The sequence below is a fragment of the Nansenia antarctica genome, assembly GCF_963989245.1.
Source record: "Nansenia antarctica genome assembly, chromosome: 5".
In the NCBI taxonomy this organism is placed as follows: Eukaryota; Metazoa; Chordata; class Actinopteri; order Argentiniformes; family Microstomatidae; genus Nansenia; species Nansenia antarctica.
In genome coordinates this window covers 40,870,888-40,894,663 of record NC_137690.1, presented here as the reverse complement: position 1 = coordinate 40,894,663, position 23,776 = coordinate 40,870,888, and the positions used below count along the sequence as shown (strand labels likewise).

Below are 23,776 nucleotides of genomic sequence, written 5' to 3'. Positions count from 1 at the left end.
TCACTTGATTACCTCTTAGGCTGTTCATGTATTTGTATGACCCACTACTTTACGTTATGAAAAATCATCAATAAACAAATATATTTAAAAAAAAAATCCTCCCAGAATGCAACACTGGCCAACAGCAGGGATTTTACATCCTCAATTTTTAACCTCCATTGGCTAAAAGCTGTAATTTTGTCTCTACAAGTGTTAACATGTCATTTGATTAAGTTTTAGTATGTTTTCAGGCGAGAAAGTAACCATATATATTCCCAAAATTTGTCCAGTTTATCAAAATTGGTTTTCGTTATCTGTTATATATCTTATAACACGTTGTAAAGTGATTTGGGGGCTAATATCTTTAGCTAGCTAAATATATCTTTAGCTAGCTAACTAGCTTAATTTATTGTTGTCTTAACAGTTGGTAAAAGATTAGAATCTTGGATTCAAATAAATATATATGAGCATTAACATACCGTGGGCTTGCTACAGCAAGCACAATACAACCTAACTTGTTCCGTTTGAAGCTACAATACTGGGACCATTCGTGACTGGGCTACAGGCAGTCAAATACTAGGCGAAGGTGTGACAAGTTTGTAAGACACGAATAAACTTGGATTTCATGCATTTCAAGTGGCATCATTGTAATCATGACGACGTAGTCATGTCTAAGAATGCATTTCACCTGTGCAAAAAACAATGTTTATTGTGAACTTTCGGTCTCCAGGCTCTCGGATTAGTTATTTGTCTGTATTATCTTGTAGATAGTACTAGTTTTTTTGTCGGTCTTACATGTAAAGATGAATTGAGAATCAAGGACCCCAATTGAAATAAGCCAGTGGCTTTCTTGGGTTTTTATCCTGTTAGTTGACCTTGTATGTAATATGTACTTTCATGTACCTACTTCTGCAAATCTTCTAATAAAGTTTTCAATCAATCAATCAATCAATCGGATAATGTAAACAAAAGCTGTATGACGAGTTTGTGTGACGAGACTGGAGACGCGCAATGCATTTTCGGGATGTTGAGTAGGAATAGCATGCATCGATTGCATACTCAAAGATTCTGCAAAATCTAGTACCCATACTAGATTTCTCGCATTTCGCATACTGTACAGTGTGAACGCACTCGCATACTCGAATCTACGTAATATCTAGTATGAGTAGTATTCTAGTATGCCATTTTGAACACAGCCAGTGTTTTCCGGTTTTATTTCATGTTAGGAAAGTTTAAGTGTTGAAGTGCCCACTCAATAACAAATGTTATAGCGAAGTTGTTTTCAGCACAAGTCTGCTAGCAGCTGTTTTGCGTATGTTTTGATTCAGAGCAAGATTTTCCTCTTCCTATGGATATTATGGTTGTCATGAAATTCAAAAATGAAAGTAACCAGGATGAATGACTGGGTCTGCGAATGTGGTCGGCGATCAGGCAGTGGGACTCAGTCAGGATGGTCCTTTTAGACAAGGGGCATATGTGTTTTATTGGTTTGAGATGTACCAACATTCAAATAAGCATATTTCTTAAATTATTTTCGGATTTCAATGTATGACACATCATTTGAAAGCTTATAATCCGCACTTTAGTTGTGCTCGTCATCTACGTAATCAATGCAACATTAAAAGTCGAGGAGAGTATCATTTTCAACCACTTAAATTGAAGTTACTTTGTTTGTAATTGTTCTCAAGGTAGACTTAACAATGAAAAGAAGGGGAGATATTCAAGAATTCTTCATTAAGAAGAAACCTCAGGCACAGAACAGTGAAATATCAGTTTGAGAAAATATACATTTTTTATTAAAAAAGAAAGTCAATATCGGCAGATATGTTTTGATTATCATTATTAAAAAATAATAGTAATACATATTGCAATATTTATAAACTATGCACTATCTGGCTGGATGCAACGAAATGCATTTCATTGTCACTGTTCTTGTACTATGCCAATGACAATTAAATTGAATCTGATCTGAATCTGACATTGGCAGCGCTGTAAATAGTGTTATTCTTGCACAATACATTGCACCCGCTTAATATGAGTTAGGCTAATGTTGGTGAGCTTACTAATTGCACATGACATAATGTTGATGAGAATATCATAAACAAGGGGACAATGTCAATCAGAATTGTAATGTTGGCAGTGCAAAATGAAAAGGTCATATGCACATTGGTTACAAGGTGAAAGAGTTAATGTAGCCAACAAACACACTATGAAGACATACATACACTGTGTAGCCTAACTGTACTATTTAAGAAAGTCATTGTTTCCACTTAGTAGTCTAAATGCCTTCATTTTTGACCCCAAACTTTTTTTGGTCGCTTTTGTCTGGCCCCCCCTATTGAACTATTGTCCCCCGCTGAAAATGAACCTGCTACGCCCCTGAGCCCAGTCAAGTCAGGTCAGGCCAAGACTTTGAACAATTAGAAACAAGTCAGCTTTTAATATAGATTTTGTGTAACACAATATTACAAAGTAATATTATAGTCTTATGTAAATGTTACATTTCATTCATACAATTCTTTTTTTTTCCATTCGAAAGAAAAAATAAAACATTCAATGTCTGTTACTGTGCTCGAGTTCTCTGCACCCCTCCCTCCTGTGCTCTGGTGAAGAGGGCGAAGAATGGGAGAGGGGAATGGTGGGAATGCAGAGAAAGGCTGGTATGAGTACATTTGACATGGGGGAAGAGGTGTCAAGTGGATAAATCCTGGGTTGCTGGGACTTTTTCATAATGGTCCAAGTCACCGCTCCAAAAACACCGGACCAACTCTCTCTCCAGGTTGTAGCTGAGGTGGTGACGCTACAATACAGCGCCAAGAACAGCAGCTTTCTGTCCGAAGGAGGCATGACCGCCAAAGTTGTATAGGCCTGCAGTCGCTGGAAAGACACTCACTTTACTGGCGCTACCAAAGTCAACTCAATGAACAAGGCTTCGGGACCTTCCCTTCACTGAAGGGATAATATACAAAGTCTCCAGTGGGCCACACTGAAAACACATCACTGAATCAATACAATCCACAGGTCAATTATAAACCACACACACACACACACACACACACACACACACACACACACACCCTTGTCGGTAGGGGTGTAACGGATCACCTAACTCACGGATCGGATCGTGTCACGGTTTTTGAGTCACGGATCGGATCATTTTTCGGATCAACACAAAACATTTTTGTTTTTATAAAAACTGCTTTTTCCTTGAATTCTGTAAAAACACCACTTTTACTATGTGACAAAAACCAACAACATTCAAGATGTCAAAACTGGTAATATATATATATATATATATACATACATATATATACATATATAATATATATATATAACGTATTCTACACTCAAACATTACATAATTATACTGAAATACACTCAATTTAAATGATAGGAGAGAGGGAGGAGGCGCCTGGTTGCAGCAGTGAATCACTGGGCTCTTTAACCTCATCTTATCCACCTAATTTTTCTGGTTTTCTGCTCGAAATGACATGCCCACAGTGAATATAGAATATCTCCACAATCACAAGGGCCTTCATAATGATATTGTTATCAAATGAAAGCTAACACCTGTGGGGTGGCTGTAGAAGTGTCAGAATCAAAATCTATGTTACTGTGTCAGAGCAAATAGAGCTAGAACATTATAAAACATCTCAAATTCAGTCTCAGCCTAAAAAAACAACAGCTTTTACAGTGAATATCACCTTGGAAACCTGATAACGAAGCCCAAATCATCTAGGAATCAGTACTCCAGGGTCTTATTAGTACTTGTGCCAAAGTCGATGCTAGTAATGTGAGCAAATGCAACTTTGTACCTGTTTTAGTACAGGTATGTTTAGGCGGACACCTATATGTTTAGGCCATTTGGAGATATGTTGGCACCATCTTTGACCTTTGACCTTTCTCATGTATCAGATTTTTTTTTTTGGGGGGGGGGGGGGGGGATTTTTTGGGGTTGGCCGACCAATGGTATGGAAATTCGGCGTTGAAACCGGACATGACACATTCTCCAGTTGGAGAAAACTGGATGTGACTTAGGCCGTGTTTACCGTCTCTGGAAAAAAACGGTGGCATCGTATAGCATGCAAAGTTGTGAAAAAAATGTGATATCGATGAAGAGAATTGATCGAGGTAAACTCTTTATATCACTTCGGATGCCCATCGGGGTCCGTTGGCTCCTATGAGGTTTTAAAGCAGATGAATAAACATGTTTTATGCCACTTTTAACTAAATAATAAAGTGAACCCTTATTTTGAACATGGTATGAAAAAAATGCCTACATTATCAGAAGTTGTCGAGCTACCTTTTTCGTGCCTCCCGTCATAGTTGACAGAGAAGCCAAAGTGCTCCAGTACATGGGATTTAAATGACGAGGGAGGCATTTCGAGTTCTTCTCCGCCGAACAACGTAACATGATACACTTGGGCCGCGTTCGTAAATTCGCTTTGAGAGCGCCGGAGCGCACACTGGGTCCGACGTCATAAAGGGACCAAGTAATTTGATTGGACAAGAGGCGTTCCTTGAACGCTGATCAGATTCCAGAGCGGATTTACGAACGCAGCCTTGTTGTTGTGGAGTCCCAGCTTCACGTGGAGTGAGCAAACAACGGATTCTTTTTCTTTCGCATTATCAACCTATCATTGCGCTTTAGAGTAAAACAAAGCCCGCAACTGTCGCGTCTATCTTTTCATGGCAACTCTACATTGTGATTTACAAGACATATTAAGTAAGATATTAAGTAATATTATTACTTGTTAACATTTTGCAATTGATCCGCGGTACACATGCGTTCCGAACCGTGGAGGGCGATCCGAACGGATCACGGAATTTCCGTGATCCGTTACACCCCTACTTGTCGGTCACTGAACCAATCGGGGTGCAGGATTTCCCTCATTTACATGACAAACAACTCATCCCAAATCGGTTGGCTATGAATAATGTCGAAGCTCTGATTTAGGACAGTTTGCTGATGAGCTCAGATCCACGTGAGTGCACAAGGACACGGTTTTACAACCGGTGCGTCGGTGGCGGGGCGGTAAAACAGAACAGACCGCTCAAACGTCCTTGTCGTTGGAAAGCGCCGCTCGTAAGGCGTGGACGTCCCCCTCGCCAGGCCTCTCTCTGGGAAGGGACGACTGGATTTCCTCGTAAGGCGGCGGAGGCAGACCTGGGCCTTGATTGGACGAAGGGTGAGTACAGCAATCGGAACCGGATTGGTTGCGAACGGACGATGACGGGTCCTGATCAGGGGGGGGCGCCTCCTGGGCCAATAGGAGCTGGGTGGGGCCTCGACAGGGGGGCAGGCGCTGGCCCCAGTTCCCGTAGACCGCCTCCTCGTAGGTGGGCAGAGACACAGGGAAACCGTCCACCATCAGCTCCATCTGGTCAGAGGAGCGCCTGCTTACAGACAAGAAAGAAAGAGACAGTGAAACTCTGGGTCACGAACAATGAGTGAGTTGCCTACCATAGTGAGTTCATTGTAATTATTGTAGTTAGATAATGACATAACTAGGTTATAACTAGTTGATAACTAGGGCTCAGAGGCTTTTTGCGGGTCCTGAAACCAGGGCCTAGACTAGAGTTTTTTTCCCCCCAGATCAGATCACAAGCTACAGAAAGATGAAAGGGCCTCAGGGGAGAGCAGGATCGACACAGCGGTGGTGGATTCATCTACGACGGCAGTTGCGAAACCGTCCCCCGTTGATGAAAAAGACGACCGTGGAACTGACCGTCGACCGCATTCACTTCCTCACCGCGACGCTGTGTTGGTTCCTTCTTAGAACCATTCCGCTTTCACTGATCAAATTTACCCTCGGTTCTTACTACCAGTATACGCTTTGCTCAAAGAACGTTCTAAACAAAAGCCCATAAATGTAGTGCTGGTTGCTCATAAACATGCTATAGAGTCTATAGTATAGACCAGGGGTTTTCAAAGTGTGAGGCGTGCCTCCCCAGGGGGGCACCAGAGAGCTTCAAGGGAGGCGCGGAGGCTGTGTAAAATAACATTTGGTTTAATGTTTTTGAATGACATTTTTTTACGTATGCTAAATTTGAGGACATTGCAGGCTGCATTGCGTTCTATAAATTAAAGTGTGTGTGTATGTGTATGTCACAATTGTCTTAGTATAGGGGAGGCTCACTGTCTTGGACTTTGAAAACCCCTGGTACAGACGGTCCAGCCGTAGGAGCTTACCTGTGTGAGTGACAGGGATAGAGGCGGAGCTTACCTGTGTGAGTGACAGGGATAGAGGCGGAGCTTACCTGTGTGAGTGACAGGGATAGAGGCGGAGCTTACCTGTGTGAGTGACAGGGATAGAGGCGGGACTTGATGACCATGCAGGCCGTGGTGGTGAGCAGGAAGATGGACACAGCCACCGCCGTGGTGGCCACGCTGGGGATGGAGTGGGCCGCACGGTCCTCGTGGTGGACACGACCCTCTGTTGCATGAGACAAACCGTCACTCTCACACACACACACACACACAGACACACACACAGAGACACACACACAGACAGACAGACACACACACACACACACACACACACACAGACAGACACACACACACAGAGAGTCACACACAGACACAGACAGACAGACAGACAGACAGACACACACACACACAGACAAACACACACACAGACAGACACACACACAGACAGACACACACACAGACAGTCAGACAGACAGACAGACAGACACACACACACACACACACACACACAGAGAGACACACACACAGACAGACAGACAGACACACACACAGAGAGTCACACATGCGCACACCCCGTTTGGTCCTGCTAGCTGCCTGTCTCTGTCTCTGGCCTTCTGAGCTGAAGCTGCTGCCCTCAGCGCAGCGTTAGACACTGTCAACCCCAACCCACTTGGACAGCTGCAGGCTGCCTGTTGGTCTCACTGTACCCTTCAACACGCATGTCTCCCAAATGCAAAAAGCACAGTCTCCCTTTACTCTAGGGAGACTGTCCATGCAATCTCTAATCGGAAGTCACTTTTGGATAAAAAGCATCCGCTAAATGGTTAAAAATGTAAATAAGAAATATCAAAGTAGGCCAAGCCTCCGACGTGGAATGGAGATGTGGTTTTGATACCATCTGTGACAGAGCAGGTTTCCATGCGGGGTTAACAAGCGTAGAGGAACCAGCCTGGTTAGTATGGTGACGGCTCACTTCCCCTTTCTCAGAACTAGCTGAGAAGAGGAAGAGGAAGTGACTATGACGAAAGAAAAGAAAAAAAAAGAAAAAGCATCAGATCAGTCTACTTCTAATGTCTGGCTTACATGAAGTAGGTCATCAGAAGAGCTCCAATGCACTTACGTTGCATTAAGAGGAAAGTGGGTTTGAATATAAGCGACAACACTAAGTGTTTGTATGCATCTGGGGCAGTCATGGCTCTGGAGGTAGAGCCGGCGTCTAACGATTGCAAGGTTGGCGGTTCGATCCCCGGCTGACCACATGTCAAGACACTGAACCCCAAATTGCTCCCAATGAGTGGGCCGGCGTCTTGCATGGCGCTATAGAAGTGCGGTCCATTTGACCATTTCACAAACCAGACTATTTAACCCCCTCTAACACAGCCAGACCAAAGGAAAAGACAACCCTGTCTATGTCCAGTTAAGGTCTGACAAGTTAAGGCCACCCAGAAACCTCAAACCACTCCCTAGCCCAGCCACCGTGCCCCTAAGTGCTGATCTTGTTTTTATGCCTTATAATTGAGCTCCAGGTTGTTCTCTGTGCACCATGCTGTTAAAAGCTACTAAAGATGCTACTGAAGAGGCATCTGCCACTGTAATAACAGTGATAAGAGTGTGGTCATAACACGACGTGTTCACATGCATGGCCAACCAGGTCACCAGAAAAATATATTATAGGGTAGACTGAATACAAGCGCTTACATTTACTGTAACATCCAACACTGGCTTCAGTTTATTATGACGTTTATTACGACGCAAGATTCCTCCTAAACCCCCCCACCTCTTACCCGCTCCTCCTCAATATCCACTAGGCCACTTGAATCTTGAAATCTTCAACACGTCCCTTTTATTCCACCAGAAAACAGCCCGGCGCTGCCCGGTCACGTCTCTTCACTACCCTGGCTCCCTGCTGGTGGAATGAGCTGCCTAAGGCTGTTAGAACTGCAGAGTCACTACCCATCTTCCGTCGGAGACTGAAGACCCATCTCTTCAGGCAACACCTTAACTGCTCCTCCTGAGACATCTACTACCCCCCAGCACTACGTCTCCTGAGACACCCGCTTTTCCCCTATACTATACCTCCTAAGACTTCTACTGCTGCCCTTGTACTGTCTCTCCAGTGTCTAAAAAAACAACTTTTCACGACGACTGCCAGTGGCCCCTGGCCTGAGCTAGATTACGTCTCCTTCTAGAACTGGTGAATTGATGATTCACTTCCTTAGTCAAATGTATTTATTGTAAGTCGCTTTGGAATAAGGCGTCTGCTAAATGCCAAAAATGTTTATGTAATGTAGGTTGGAGTCCTATCTAAAAAACAGTCACCTAAACTTCTGAAGTTCAACTCAAGTTTTTGGAACGTCTGAACGATGGCCTAGTCTCAGACTCTCCCGGATGAGATTTTGTTGGGATGTGAGATTTCAAATGATGCCTGACACCAACTGCCGGAAGAAGTGGGTGACTCTCACACATCCATTCACCTTGCATGGCCACGCAGGCGGGCGCGCTGGGGATCCAGTGCCCGTGGCGGCAGCGGGAGCTGTGCGCGGCCCGGCCGGGGATGTGGTAGCCCGGCTCACAGAAGTAGTGGACGGAGCTCTTCTGGGGGAAGCCACGGCACGGGGAGGGCATGCAGCGGAAGCCGCCGTGTTCTGGAACCAGAGGGTGGGTGCAGTTCCTCTGCCTGCCTGCAGGGGGGGACGGGTCAACAGCTCAGAGGTCAGTTCCGGACACTGCAAAAAAGTCCGCTCTCAAAAACAGGAAAAAAAAGCAATAAAATAGGGGAAATAATACTTAACCTTACTTAAAATAAGAAAAATTAGCTGCCAACAGAACAGGAAAATTTTACTTCCCAAAATGTTTTAAAATGTATTGCCTTAATTTAAAGGAGGTAAAGGAGGCTGATGTGTGGGTACCTGCAGTGACACCTAGAAGGGCAGCCAGGAGGATGAGGCTGTAGTATCCCAGAGAGACAGGTGATCTCCATGGAGACAGCAGGGCAGACATCACAGCAGCCTTCTTGAAGACCCAAAAGACAGGAACCAGGTACATATACAATACTTTCTCTCAATCTTTGGTGTTTCAAGCTTAAATCTATCATTGAGGATTTCCGTCACCTGCCTTTGCCAGAGTCCTTTTTCCCCAAAGCTTTAAGCAGTACCAAAAGTCTGTACATGGACCTGCTCCAAGCGAAGCCAAGCCAACGGTTTAGCCCCATAAACAAAGCTAGCGGCTTCCCATGAACTCAACCTTTGAGTCTGTGAAACTGAAACTGAACTGAGGTTATCGTCACCTGTGTAAACCACTGTGGTTTGACTCTGGCCCGTATGGCTGGTGGTGCTTGGGTGAGAACGTCCTGTGTTGGCACAGAAGCATTGGACTTGGCACTCAGGTAGATCCAAATGCCATGGTGTAGGTGTCAGAGTGCTTTCATCAGGACAGTATGAGTCATCTCAGGAGCAGTGGAGGTGGGGGTGCCAGGTTGGCTCTGAGGCGTGCCCACAATGTAGGTGGTGGGTGGGCAGGTGTATCTTCCCACCATCACATTTACATTTAGGGCATTTAGCAGACACCGTTGACCAAGGTGACATACAACAATAAAAACTACTTTAATCAAATAAAAACTAGTAGCCTACTGGTACCATTCTACAATTTGACTTATGTTCTGTGCTCGACCAGCTGCAAGGTATGCAATGAAAGATCCCCCATCTAAAAACCTAGCATAAGCATATGAATGTCTTTGGAAGTTGTTAAAGTTGTCCCCATCTGCTTCTATAGTGATGACCGCATTGATGGTCACATTGTCTGACTATAGTGTGTGGTGTAATCGATTGAGTAACGATTGAGTTCAATTCCGTTGTGGTGACGTTTTTTTTAAAGCCACTTTGCTCTTGCTGCTGATCGTCCAATGCAGTGTGAGATGTAAGGTCGGTTCTACTGTGTCATTCACTGATAAAAAAAAAAACATATATACTGTGACATTTCATGTTATGCTCGTGTTTATGTTGTTTTCAGCAAGGAACATCTGAAGTTGCCAAATCATGGGCATTTAAATGGCTCTTGGGTGCGCGCGTCAACCGCTATCGTTGAAAAAGGTTTGACACCACATTCAAAATGAAAGGAAAAACACCTCTTCAAACAACCACGACGGTTCATCAAGCAGCGACAGATGTGATGTTGGTGGAAGGTTCATGAGACAGTCAACATAATGGCAGCTGGAAGCGACGCACAGGGATATACGCACACAAATCACTAGATGGATCGTAAAGTAATAGCTAAAGGCCCTAATAAGTTAACTGACTCATTTACAGTAAGCATGATATCCAGTTTATTTATAAACATTCGTAAATGGACATGCGTACAGACATATCTACATCTAGATACATCTATCAGTCGTTGGTTGGCTAAGTACGTATTCTATTTGAGGTACATTGTTTTCATGTCATTCTATTGCCGGTTACATTATAGTGAGTCACTTTTCATCAATCATTACGAATTATTGCACCAATAGCTCACCTGTTGAGTGTATAGTGGAATATTTCTTCTTAAGGTTCAGTTGAAATAACCTTTCTCCACGTCTCGTTTGATTTACGATCCTCTCGAAATGACAAGAAATCTTTCCAGCAAATCTCCTCTGGATGAATGGGGCATCTATGGGGGCATCTAGCAACAAGTGGATCTGTTTCACAGCCGCCGTGTTGACAGGCGCAGCGACACTTGTCATTGGTGGAGAATAAGCTCCGCCCACCCGCCACGTTCTGGAAAGCTGAAGCTGTTCTCAGAACTGTTGAACGTGGAGGTCTGACCGGAGCATTGTTGTGGGACCACACCTCCCCTGTGTTGAACGTGGAGGTCTGACCGCAGCATTGTTGTGGGACCACACCTCCCCTGTGTTGAACGTGGAGGTCTGACCGCAGCATTGTTGTGGGACCACACCTCCCCTGTGTTGAACGTGGAGGTCTGACCGCAGCATTGTTGTGGGACCACACCTCCCCTGTGTTGAACGTGGAGGTCTGACCGCAGCATTGTTGTGGGACCACACCTCCCCTGTGTTGAACGTGGAGGTCTCGATCGCAACATTGTTCCCCTGTGTTGCTGTCAGTGATACAATACCATCACCGTACTCAGCTGGTGCAGTGACATGACCCACCAGATAAAGCCGTAAAGTGGAGAAGACTGACATCTGATAGACACTTGAGGAAGTGCTAAATATATAATGCCGACTTGCCAATGGCTGTAATAGCAACGAATTTGTTCCTTCCGGAGTTAAATTGATGTCCTCAATAATATTTGACCTTATCATGTGTCGCTTATGTATCAAGTTCATGAATATTAATAGACAAACGATACAAATGTCTCCTTGTTACACAATGTATCAACATAAGTCAACCAACTGGGAACAGTGCAATAGATAACTCACACGGTCGTGTTGATTGATTCCCATCAATTTGATATTGATAATATTATGATAACCCTTTTCATACAATATTCTCCCTCATCATGACATTTATCAAAAACCATCCATCATGACATTGCTAGGCTGAAAATAACTGGTTGCATCTATAATTGTGTTACTACGCCCATTCATTTATAGATCACTCTAACCTCCTCTATCTTCAATTTCTTATAAGGCAACACAACTTCAAAACAAGTACAGCCCTCACACCACTCTGGAAGTGAACGTCCTTCGATATAGCCATTTACCATGTTGCCATGACACTGTCTACCACATGTTGCCATGACACTGTCTACCACATGTTGCCATGACACTGTCTACCACATGTTGCCATGACACTGTCTACCACATGTTGCCATGACACTATTTACCACATGTTGCCATGACACTGTCTACCACATGTTGCCATGACACTGTCTACCACATGTTGCCATGACACTGTCTACCACATGTTGCCATGACACTATCTACCACATGTTGCCATGACACTGTGTCTACCACATGTTGCCATGACACTGTCTACCACATGTTGCCATGACACTGTCTACCACATGTTGCTAAATGGTTTTTAACAGAGGCTCGTAGTGCTTGTAGACCGTTGCTTCTCTTCAGAGCATGATGGTACCTTACAACTTTTGAAAGCAACTTTTAACTTGAAGAACTTAAGTTAACATGAAGACTTGGATTGTCATAAAGTAGTAATGACGGAGGCATGACAAAGCTTCAGTTTAAAAAAGAAAACTGTATTTGCAACAACAACAAAAAGAGGAAAATCTGCAAAGTGAAGTTGTTCTTTCTTTACAATACCAGTGGACATTTTAGAATGCAGGGGAACATGTCTATCACAAACCTGACAATACTGATGCAGAAATGATGCAGCAAACAAGAGTGGAAATAAAAAGTTTACAAAAAATCAGACAAGATGAAGGAATTCATTTACACAGAAATGTTTCTGAGCGTGCCAGTCAGTAGTCGTCACAGTTCTGATTGGCACTTGGAGCGTCCTCTCGACCAATCAGAACAACGATGGGTCCCTCTCCACCAGTCAGAACAACGATGGGTCCCTCTCTATCCCGAACCAGTCACTCTAACCCAAAGGTAAGACCCTTCAGAAGCCTTCCTAACTCCTTTAGAGGCCTACATGTACATGTTAAAGTAGGACCCAAAGATGAGTTTCAATCTGAGGCACTACCAAGCACCACACACCAAGAGATGAGTAAACCATTATCCACGTTTGCATTTAACAGTCATTAAAAAGCAAGGGAATCATACCGATCGTGTCACTACTGTGAATGTTAAGGCATTAACACACATACAAAGTTGATAAAAAAAAATATGTTAAGCTGTTCCTCTAACTCTCGACAGCCATTCGTTTGAGTAGAAGCAACAGGAATGTCATTTACCGACGGGGTCAAAGGAAGTGGCTGTTTAAACACAACTCCAATACAATTGACAAGAACCATGACAGACTGGAATCTAATCTGACATGGAAGGGGGGGATGAGGTCATCTTTAGTGGCCAGCCCACTAACAACACAAACCTATCTTATTGGGGTTAAACCTACTAGCTAACATCATAGCCCTATATATGAGTATGGTTGTGATCATACAAGCAGCACTGCGTCACCTTGATCACCAGTGGTACAGAAGCCCTGAAGCCCAGCCGCGACACATACCCACAATGCACCAGAGACCTGTGGATTCTACGGACTTCGAGGGGAAACATGAGATGACCTCAAAAGACCTACATTAAAACCATCCCATTGCCAGCACAAAGGTTCCAGAAAATATGAGTTTTTGCGGCAATGGCTTCTAGGAAAGTGTGCTTGAGAATGTCAAGAAAGGAGAATGTCAAATCGGCTCTTCATAGATATTTGGCATTTATCTTTACACGATATTTGATTACAAGTACAAAATACCAAGTATGTTACATCAATTAATTTGGAACGTATTAGTTTTGTGATTTAGCGATATAAGTACGCTAACATCGGCTGGATAATCACGGATTGGTGAGGAGTTAAGTGTTTTCAAAGTGAGATACCTGACGTCCAAAACTCTGAAGGAAGTCCAAAGTAATTGTTAAAGTGTTCAATCTAGACGACTTCTGCAGGAACTAGAGTGTAGAGTGTGACCGCCCGTTCTTACTGCTTCTGATTGTCAATCTGTCTGCTCACCCTTTTCACTCAGTTCTGCAGTAGTCATTTGGACGAACACGGGCCTACCGTGAGTCTTCCTACCATGAGTCTTCCTATCAAGGGACAGAGACGACCCACATTACAGGTTCTCTGAAAGGATGTTTGCCAATCACTGAAACATACAATAAGTCTCTCTACCTTTTAGAGGCTCAATCCACATGCTTTATCTATATCTTCTAAAAATGTCAATGCTACCCAACTGTTTCTAGCGCACGACAGTACTGAAGCGCTTAAAGGCTATAAATAAGAAGATTGTGCAACAGTTAATTGAATCTACAGTATAAAAAAAAAAAAAAAAAACTTGCAGACATTTGCACATACATTTAGTGTGTAGTTTGCATTTGATACAATGTTAAAACAATACAAATTATATTTCGACTCCATTTCTAAGCATGTTTGTGGAGGACTCTACATCTCTTCCCCCCCCAAGCCTTGACACTTGGAGATACTACTTGAGGAGTTTTCATCAATCTGTTCAAACCTCTCACATGTTCAAGTGTCTAGGAGGGTAGGGGTTCATTTCGGATTCAACGGGTCATCTGCATTCCGTCGTTTGGTCGAGGCACTAGCGTTCCGTAGAAGAGAATGGGTTTACCTAGCGACTCGTTTCGTGTCTCTCACGGGTCAGGATACATGATGCTGCCCTCCTCAGTGGACTAAGGCCTCGTGGTCTTTGGTTGCTCTGTCTGCTGTACACTACATGTCTTGTCTCTGCAGAGTAACCCCAGGCTTTAAGTGTGTTTAGAATGCAGATACTCGAGTGCAAGTGTGTTTTGTGTGTCACTATGCGTATGCGTGTGTGTGTGTGTGTGTGTGTGTGTGTGTGTTTTTGCCGTACAGTTTCTGTCATTGCTACATTGCTGGGACAACATAGTTCTAGCAGCTATTGCACACTTGGTCTAAGTGTGGAGGGACACCTTGCGTGCCCCGTTCCTGTTTTATTAAGCCCTTGAACACAGAGCCCGTCTGTGACTCACAACATTCACAATAGTCCAGGCCTACTAACCCTCCTCTCTGTTCTTTAACTAATGACTCTTAAGGGAAAATAAAAACTATTTCATGAGAGGAAAGCCACTTACGGCAGATTTTGAATTTAGAGAGAGAGAGAGTATGTGTGTGTGTTTGGGGGGGGGGGGGATTCATACATTGACCTAGTCACTCTATACTGACTTACAGCAGATGGAAGGTGGTTAAGGGAACCAACATCCCTCATCACTAGAGTAAATGGAAGCCTTTTTAACACAGCTATTCTGCCTTTATGATCTGTTAACCATGAAATAACAATTGAACACAGGTCAAGTCAAATGCCTCATCGTCGTTTTAGAACAAAACTACTTTTATAACAAAACTTCTACTTTCATGTGCTGGAACCAAACTGGGAGTGCAGCTTCTATCTCTGAACAGTGCTTCAAATCAAAATCATCTCACTGGAACCAGGAAAAATATAAAATCATCACAAAAGAGAAAAACAAAGCTGATATATCTCTCTATGCTCACCATACTTACACAAGAAAGAGTAAAAGAAAAGAAAATAATCTATAAAAAAAACACAACTCCAGTGTTAACCTTTGCTTAGTGTTTGTTTGTAACAGGAACCTAGTGTAGTGTTTATTTTTCATAAAGAAAGATCCATATGCGTCATATCTCAGGGAAGGGCAGGGTTCCTTTCCTCCTTCAGTAGTAGAATATGTCAACCTGTTTATTGGGATTTAAGTTCAACTCTCGGTCGCAAAGTTCAGAAGTTCTCGTAGTGAGGAAGCTGGATGAGGAAGACCGTCCCAGTGGAATGCTTCCTAGACAGTGCACTTTGTGGCTCGTAGGACTTTCCCCAACATCAGTCTTGCACACTGCATCTCACAAATTCCTTCTAGTGTCCAAATGCTTCCCCCCCATCCCACAGGAGGAGGAGGAGGGGGGGGGGGGGGGGGGACAGTTGCCTTTTTCTTTTCAGAAAATTCTTACATTTCTTCTTTTTTTTTTTAAACGCTCGACCAGATAAAAACGCTTTTAAAATCAGTCAGGGCAGTCGTTCTACTCTCGCCCCCCCTCTTTGCTTACGGATCGGTACGAGTCAGATCGGGTGTGTGTGTGTAAGCTTGGAGGTTGAGGGTCCGTGTGTGGTCAAGTCTCTGAGGCCTCGGTGCTCTCTCATCTCATGCGGTTCTGCCTCATCAGGGGCACGATGCAGGAGGGCTGGCCCGCCTTGCTGAGAAACGGGTGCTTCAACAGCTCGTTGGCCGGGGCTCTCTGGGCGGGGTCTCTCACCAGCAGGCGGTCCAGGAAGCCCTTCAGGAGAGGAGACACCTGGGGAGGGAGGAGGAGGAGGAGGAGGAGGGGGAGGAGGAGGAGGAAGTTCACAATCACCCAGAACAACAACAACACGAAATAGTAAACTGCACTTATATATAGGGTTATGGTTAGGGTGGAATTGTTCTGTCTACCTTGTGTAAGTTCTTGAGTTTGGGTGGTAGGTTGTCACGGATCATCTTCATAGCTTTGAGGGGGGGCTCGTTGAAATAGGGGGGCTCCCCGTCCACCATCTCAATCACCATCACGCCCAAGGACCAGATGTCCACCTGGCGGGTAAGAGAACATGCATCACACAACCCAGAGAACCTGACTGTCCTTCTAACAGGAAGGTCCCCACGTCCCCACAGGTCCCCTGGTCCTCTCCTGGGAGCTCGTCTTGAAGCGCAAAACTAGTTGAACTAGGAATTCACATTTTAGCACCGTCTCCTTTACGTGATAAATCACCATCTTACAGACATTGTTAAAAGAAAAACACATATAGAACACGTTTCTCTACATCCCGGTTAAAGGAGATAAGAGTATTTACAATTGCACAACTTTGCGCATCTTTCGTGTGGCTTGAAAGGGGTACTGTGTTGTCCTCTCTGTGCTGGACAACACCTGCTTCTCTGGGCCTTCAGAAGAACACAACCTCCTCTTTCACCTTCTGCTTTTTTTTATTAGGAACCAACGCGCTTGCACTTGGCATATATTTTTTCTAATTCTCCGTTCTGAGGAGAAGCTGTCACGTGACATCTTTTTTTGACAGGCTATTCATTTGACAGATTTCATTGTTTACAAAAAGTTCTGTCATCACTTCCGTAGCATCTTCAACCACACAGACAGTGGTACTGGACAAAACACTTGCGTTTGTTATATATAGCAATTTATGACAGTTTTAACACGGCATTGACAAAAAAAGTTGCTATTTTCTTAGATAGAAAGATAGTGCTAGATGTTGAACAAAAAAGTTACCACAGTGTGCAAACCGTTTTTACAAGCTAAAGTTAGCTAGCTAGCTTAGTAGCTACATATCCTGAGCTGCTTTGAATTACCGGAATAACCCTATATGGGTAGGAATAACCCTATATGGGTAGGACAGCTTCTCTGCTTTCAGGAACCGTTAGCACTAGGGATGTCCCGATCCGATATTGATATCGCCGCGATATCGGTCCTGAATGCTGGATCGCAGATCGCACCAGAAAAAAAATAGGCTGCGATCTGGGGCTCGCGATCCGGCGTGTCACTCACGTGATGACAACAGTAGTGGTCACGGGCATGAGAGTTGGCTAGTAGCTAGCTGTGCTTACGTAATTTTTCGTTTGTTTACATAGTCTGAAACTACAGATGGTAAGCTTTCAAATGATGCGTCATACATTGAAATCGGAAAAAAATTCAAGACGACACGAGTATTTGAATGTTTGTTTGTATCAATGTTTTGCTCAAGAATGGTGACTGCTAGCAGCTAACGTTTCGTTCTAAAACGAAAGTATTGTAACGTCCCCACTTGGACAGTGGTTGAAATAACGACAGATAGCTTCTCTCATGTAATCTGTGCGTTTAATTGTAAACTATCTCATACACAACTTTCTTAGTTCACCGGAGCTCTCTCTCCCAACGGTCTTAACAACACACACAGCACCCCCCCCCCCCCCCCCCCCCCCACAGGGGTGCATTGGCACACAACACAGTAACAGTGCGAACATGAACATGAACTCAAACATTAATGAACAGGGTTGCTACACTATGTTTACAAGCCAGGTATCACTTACCGGTAGCCTCTGGCAACACTGAATCCAACCCACAGATTACAAGTATTTAGTGATCGTTAAACTGTTGTATATTATATCGAGTGGTACTTTAAAACTTCCAAGTTGCCTGTTATGAAAAAAACGAAAAGCAGATATTGTTGACACCCCTTCGATTCTGCGACTGGTTTCTGGTCTCACCAGCGGGCGTCTCTAGGCTAAAAAAAATAAAAAAAGGGTCCTATAATTGATTTGCCATTTGTAAGAGAAGATAAATAGAATAAAAACATGAAGGCACTAAAACTAGAAATCTGACAGTAACTCGTTTTTTTTCTACAATGCTGAATGCTGCAGTTTAAATTGTTTTAACTTTAAACCAGTTGGTCACTGAGTACTGCAGAGTACTGTTTTTGTTGCTTGAATAAAGGCTGGCAGTCTTTAATAGCCAACTGTTGTTGTGGACTATATACTTGGGAAGTATTTGTTATTATTCAGGAGTAAAACAATAAATACAAATATCGGATTGATATCGGTATCGCAGATACCTGAAGCCCAGGTATCGGTATCGGTAGTGAAAAAATGGGATCGGGACATCCCTAGTTAGCACATATAGTTTAGGGGTTACGGTAATGAGAACAACACTTGTAAAATGACGGTTTTATAAAGCTGTTTATTATATATGGAAATCTATGATGGTTTTATGACGGTATTGAGCTCCTAAAGATGTTGAGTTGTGAATGCAGGGTTCCCACACCTTCTGAAACATCAAATTCAAGCACCTTTCAAGCACCTTTCAAGGACTTTCAAGACTCAATTCCCTCAAATTCAAGGACCCAACACGGCATAGTTTGAGACAGATCTAGATGAGAATTTAGATAACAGGAACTATCCGCTCACAGACAACAATTAAAAAGAGAGAGAGAGAGAGAGGGGAATTCAAGCACTTTCAATGACCCATGTCTATTTTCAAAAACTTTTAAGACCTTGATTTATTTTTCTCCAATTCACAAACTTTCAAGGATTTCCAGGACCCGTGGAGCCCTGTGAAGGTCTTACCTCTGGGCCGTAGGGCAGTCTGGAGATGAGTTCCGGGGCCATCCAGTAGGGGGTGCCCACCAGAGACTTGCGACGCTGTACCTCTTTAGACACCTGGGCGCAGAAGCCAAAGTCTGATAGCTTCACCTGGAGGGACAGAGACAGCGACAACCATTACACTCACTTTCAAGACATAACGTGACCACGATGCTACTGTTATTATTATTAATGACTGACTTATATAGACTGACTTATATAGGACTGACTTATATAGACTGAGTTATATAGCGCATTATTCCAAAGCGCTTTACAACGGCCATTCACCCATTCACACACACATTCACATACCAACGGCGGCAAGCTACCAGCCGGCCCCGCTCGTTGGGAGCAATTTGGGGTTCAGTGTGTTGCCCAAGGACACCTCGACACGTGGCCAGCTAGGGGAATGAACCGGCGATCTGCTGACCGTGCGATCATTAGACGCCGGCTCTACCTCCTGCGCCACAGCCGCCCCAAGAAAATGTTGTATAAAGAGCTGTTGGAACAACGGGAGCGCAGCTAGAAGAACTTTCTACCGATAATGACCGAGGCAAACAAAAAGCGTGAGCGTGCTGCCCAGACCACTACGTGTCCTGCTGATGAAGGAAGAAGTCAACATGCTTGTTTCTCTGCTCAAAAACCTGGATTAGACTTGAATAGCCAAATGTTGTAGGATACGCTTTTATGCCCATTTTCGTTTCTGTTTTTGTTATTTATTGTTATTTAGTTTGTTTGCTGTTAGTGTATTTGATAAGCCTACTGGATGCTATTAGCTGTGCTTTTGATTAATTCATATATGTATGTATTTGTCCTGGATTATAGCCCATAGATTTGTTGTTCATTTCATTCCATTTGGTTGACAGACGCCAGAGAATTAATGTCATTAATGTCATGATGTCCTTTAGGCCTATAGGCTACCCGCTGGATTTCCACTCAAGCTTTCTATTTGTAGCTTTGTAGATGTTGTTAATGTTGGTGTGGTGTTGGGGTCAGGGGTAGATGTTGTTAATGTTGGTGTGGTGTTGGGGTCAGGGGTAGATGTTGTTAATGTTGGTGTGGTGTTGGGGTCAGGGGTAGATGTTGTTAATGTTGGTGTGGTGTTGGGGTCAGGGGTAGATGTTGTTAATGTTGGTGTGGTGTTGGGGTTAGGGGTAGATGTTGTTAATGTTGGTGTGTTGTTGGGATCAGAGGTAGATGTTGTTAATGTTGGTGTGGTGTTGGGGTCAGGGGTAGATGTTGTTAATGTTGGTGTGGTGTTGGGGTCAGGGGTAGATGTTGTTAATGTTGGTGTGTGTTGGGGTCAGGGGTAGATGTTGTTAATGTTGGTGTGGTGTTGGGGTCAGGGAAAGATGTTGTTAATGTTGGTGTGGTGTTGGGGTCAGGGGTAGATGTTGTTAATGTTGGTGTGGTGTTGGGGTCAGGGGTAGATGTTGTTAATGTTGGTGTGTGTTGGGGTCAGGGGTAGATGTTGTTAATGTTGGTGTGGTGTTGGGGTCAGGGAAAGATGTTGTTAATGTTGGTGTGGTGTTGGGGTCAGGGGTAGATGTTGTTAATGTTGGTGTGTGTTGGGGTCAGGGGTAGATGTTGTTAATGTTGGTGTGTGTTGGGGTCAGGGGTAGATGTTGTTAATGTTGGTGTGGTGTTGGGGTCAGGGAAAGATGTTGTTAATGTTGGTGTGGTGTTGGGGTCAGGGGTAGATGTTGTTAATGTTGGTGTGGTGTTGGGGTCAGGGAAAGATGTTGTTAATGTTGGTGTGGTGTTGGGGTCAGAGGTAGATGTTGTTAATGTTGGTGTGGTGTTGGGGTCAGGGGTAGATGTTGTTAATGTTGGTGTGGTGTTGGGGTCAGGGGTAGATGTTGTTAATGTTGGTGTGGTGTTGGGGTCAGGGGTAGATGTTGTTAATGTTGGTGTGTGTTGGGGTCAGGGAAAGATGTTGTTAATGTTGGTGTGGTGTTGGGGTCAGGGAAAGATGTTGTTAATGTTGGTGTGGTGTTGGGGTCAGGGGTAGATATTGTTAATGTTGGTGTGGTGTTGGGGTCAGGGAAAGATGTTGTTAATGTTGGTGTGGTGTTGGGGTCAGAGGTCAGGGGTACGTACTCTGCCGTCGTGAGTGAGCAGGATGGAGTCACTCTTGATGTCTCTGTGGATGACGCCCTGGGTGTGCAGCACTGACAGGGCCTTCAGGACAGACAGACACACCGTGGCAATCTGCTCCTCGTTCATCCTGGGACGACACACACACACACACACACACACACACACAGTACACTCTTGAGCTGAGAGAGAAACAAACTCAAAACAACAACTTCACTGTAAAAGAGCTCCGATTGAACAGGAAGACGGACTTATGCAACACCGCCATCTAGTGGTGGAAGGCCAGTTGGGAGCTGTGCATCCGAGGCCATGTGCTACTAGAGCAGCTGAAACAAGGTGAACGAGAAGCAAAAACACAGACGTGGTCTGAAACCACGTCCTCCGTGGTCGTCGTGACGCCCACCTGGTGTGTGTGACGATGTCCGTCAGAGCCCCGCCCTCCAGGAACTCCATGACCACCCAGAGTTCGTCTCCTACCAGGTAGCTGTTGTACATCTCCACCACGTTGTCATGGTGATAGTCCCGCATGATCACCACCTGGGAGGGGGAGAGTGGCGGCGTTAACAGAGGGCACGCTGGGAGATTCACACGGACCACCGCCTCGTCCATCGATCGCTGCGCACGTCACGCGAAACCTCAGAGGCGGCGGCGGCGGATCGGATCTGTGTCGCAACCAAGATGGCCGCCCAGCGTGGCCGCTGTGTCTGGAGCTCCTGACAAACGTTGCAGCTTTTTGCTTCTTTTATTGTTATTTTGTGTTATCTTCCCCTCTGAGGTAGCTATGTGAGAGATAGTATGCCTCTTCTGCAGTGTTCATTTTGGCAGCTATTTTAGATTTAGTCTTAGGGCCAATCCTAATTCACCCCTACGGCTTCGTTTTCACCCCTATGGCTTCGTTTTGCGTGTTCACGTTAAGGGGTAGGGGTGTCCCAATTCATATTTCATCGAGCCATGGCTTCATTTCAAGGCCTAACTATGGCTTCATTTCGAGCGATTCCAGGACCAGACTAGCTTTGAAGCCATAGGGGTACGCTACCCCTTGATTCAGGATGCATTGCGAATCATCTACAAAAATGTTATGTCGCTCTATTCAATGCGGAAATGTCATTTTACTTTCTCTGTAATTACTTATTAATAAAGATTCGAAAAATTATGATAACCATCTTATTATCTTAGTTTAATGTCATTACAATGCATTATAGACCTTTTATTTATAACAAGCATAACCCCCAAAAAAATCGCTTTTATGTCGGTGCTGTGTCTAACGTGACAGTAACGCAACGCTGCATGACAGTCGAGCATTTCAGAGATGTACAATCATAAATCAATTATTACCTGTGGCATTTGACAGCGGATGATGGTACACATATGTAAAGTTATCTATCAAACGTTAGGCTGACTTACATGATGCGCATTTTGACCTATTTCCATGTAGCAGCACCCGCAATCTAATCCGAGCAGTTGTTATTATGTAATATTATTAATGGGTTGTATCATTCATTTAAATGCATTATAGACCTTTTCTTTATAACAAGCACAACAACAACAAAACATTATTATGCCGATGTGCTGTGTCTAACGTTACAGGCTGCATGACAGTCGAGCATTTCAGAGATGTACAATCATAAATCAATTATTACCTGTGGCGTTTGACAGGGATGATGGTACACATATGTAAAGTTATCTATCAAACGTTAGTTTAATGTCATTACAATGCATTATAGACCTTTTCTTTATAACAAGCATAACAAAAAAATCGCTTTTATGTCGAGGTGCTGTGTCTAACGTTACAGGCTGATTTGTGGACAGTCGCGCATATGACATATGTCCATGTCTAATGTCTAATGTCTGATGTACTAATGTCATTTCAATGCATTATAGACCTTTTCTTTACAACAAGCATAACAAAAAAATCGCTGTTATGCCTGATCACTTCCATTAGACTACTAAAGCAGGACACCGGAGCACCCATATCTGCGCGTTTGTCACAGGGTGACAGACAGTCACCCTGTTCCTCTGCCCCGGCGTCAGTCCAATGGAATCGTCAAGCACAGCCTTCCCCATAGAAATACATCGGTGCGCGATTAACATTTCAGAGATGTACAATCATGTTTATTTAGAAATAAATAATTCAGACATTACCCGCCCCCTTGGTGGTATAAGTTGTATTGCGGCATACCAAAACAACTCGCAATCTAATCCGAGCAGTTGTTATTATGTAATATTATCGATGGATGTGCCATTTTTGATAGAGGGCAGTGAGCGGGAGACTCATCAAGGACATGTAGTTAATTAATGCAGTGGACAGCGGATGTTTCTCCAGCGTTCCTGTCACTTCGGATTTCGGAACGTCATAAAATTAAATATGTAAGTCATGCATTTTTCCATGTTTCCCATTGATGGTATATGACGCCGTAAATGTAACTAAAGTTCAGCCGCGAAGTTGTTGCACTGTTGTCCTAAATCAGTGCAGACTGGCAGGGTAGGAGCACAGGTTTCATACAGGTTAGAGCGCCGTTATTCTGTCATGGTCTGATAATGAAGCATTGTTCTTTTTTATTTGATGACTTATTTGATCGATTGATAGCGTAAAAGTGAAGTTGTGAATGAGTCGCGAGCGTCAATGCTTTTCTACGATACTACTGATGACGTATCAGTCTTGAAGGGTTGTCCCATTTCATAGGGGTAGATTTCAACCCTTACGGCTTGTGGCTCTGTTCGAAGGCCTTGGCTCGAAA

At 43.9% G+C, this 23,776-nt stretch overlaps 2 protein-coding genes across 2 annotated transcripts in view; both read right to left on the bottom strand.

Annotated features, from left to right (window-relative positions):
* Window positions 1–5,033: 5,033 nt before the first annotated feature.
* LOC308158030 (sushi domain-containing protein 6) lies at window positions 5,034–9,190 on the bottom strand (the record flags this gene model as incomplete). Its single annotated transcript, XM_080531622.1, has 4 exons — window positions 5,034–5,379; window positions 6,275–6,416; window positions 8,665–8,871; window positions 9,100–9,190. The coding sequence occupies 4 exons, from the start codon at window positions 9,188–9,190 to the stop codon at window positions 5,034–5,036; spliced, it is 786 nt and encodes a 261-aa protein (XP_080387748.1).
* A 6,791-nt stretch (window positions 9,191–15,981) lies between these two features.
* Window positions 15,982–23,776, bottom strand: part of pak4 (p21 protein (Cdc42/Rac)-activated kinase 4) — a gene marked incomplete at both ends in the record, with an annotated part of 42,769 nt that continues 34,974 nt past the window's right edge. The window contains 5 exons of the mRNA XM_080532137.1: window positions 15,982–16,137; window positions 16,275–16,409; window positions 18,927–19,052; window positions 21,042–21,168; window positions 21,442–21,575. Of these exons, the coding sequence (XP_080388263.1) occupies window positions 15,982–16,137; window positions 16,275–16,409; window positions 18,927–19,052; window positions 21,042–21,168; window positions 21,442–21,575 (678 nt within the window). The remainder of the gene's footprint in view (window positions 16,138–16,274; window positions 16,410–18,926; window positions 19,053–21,041; window positions 21,169–21,441; window positions 21,576–23,776) is intronic.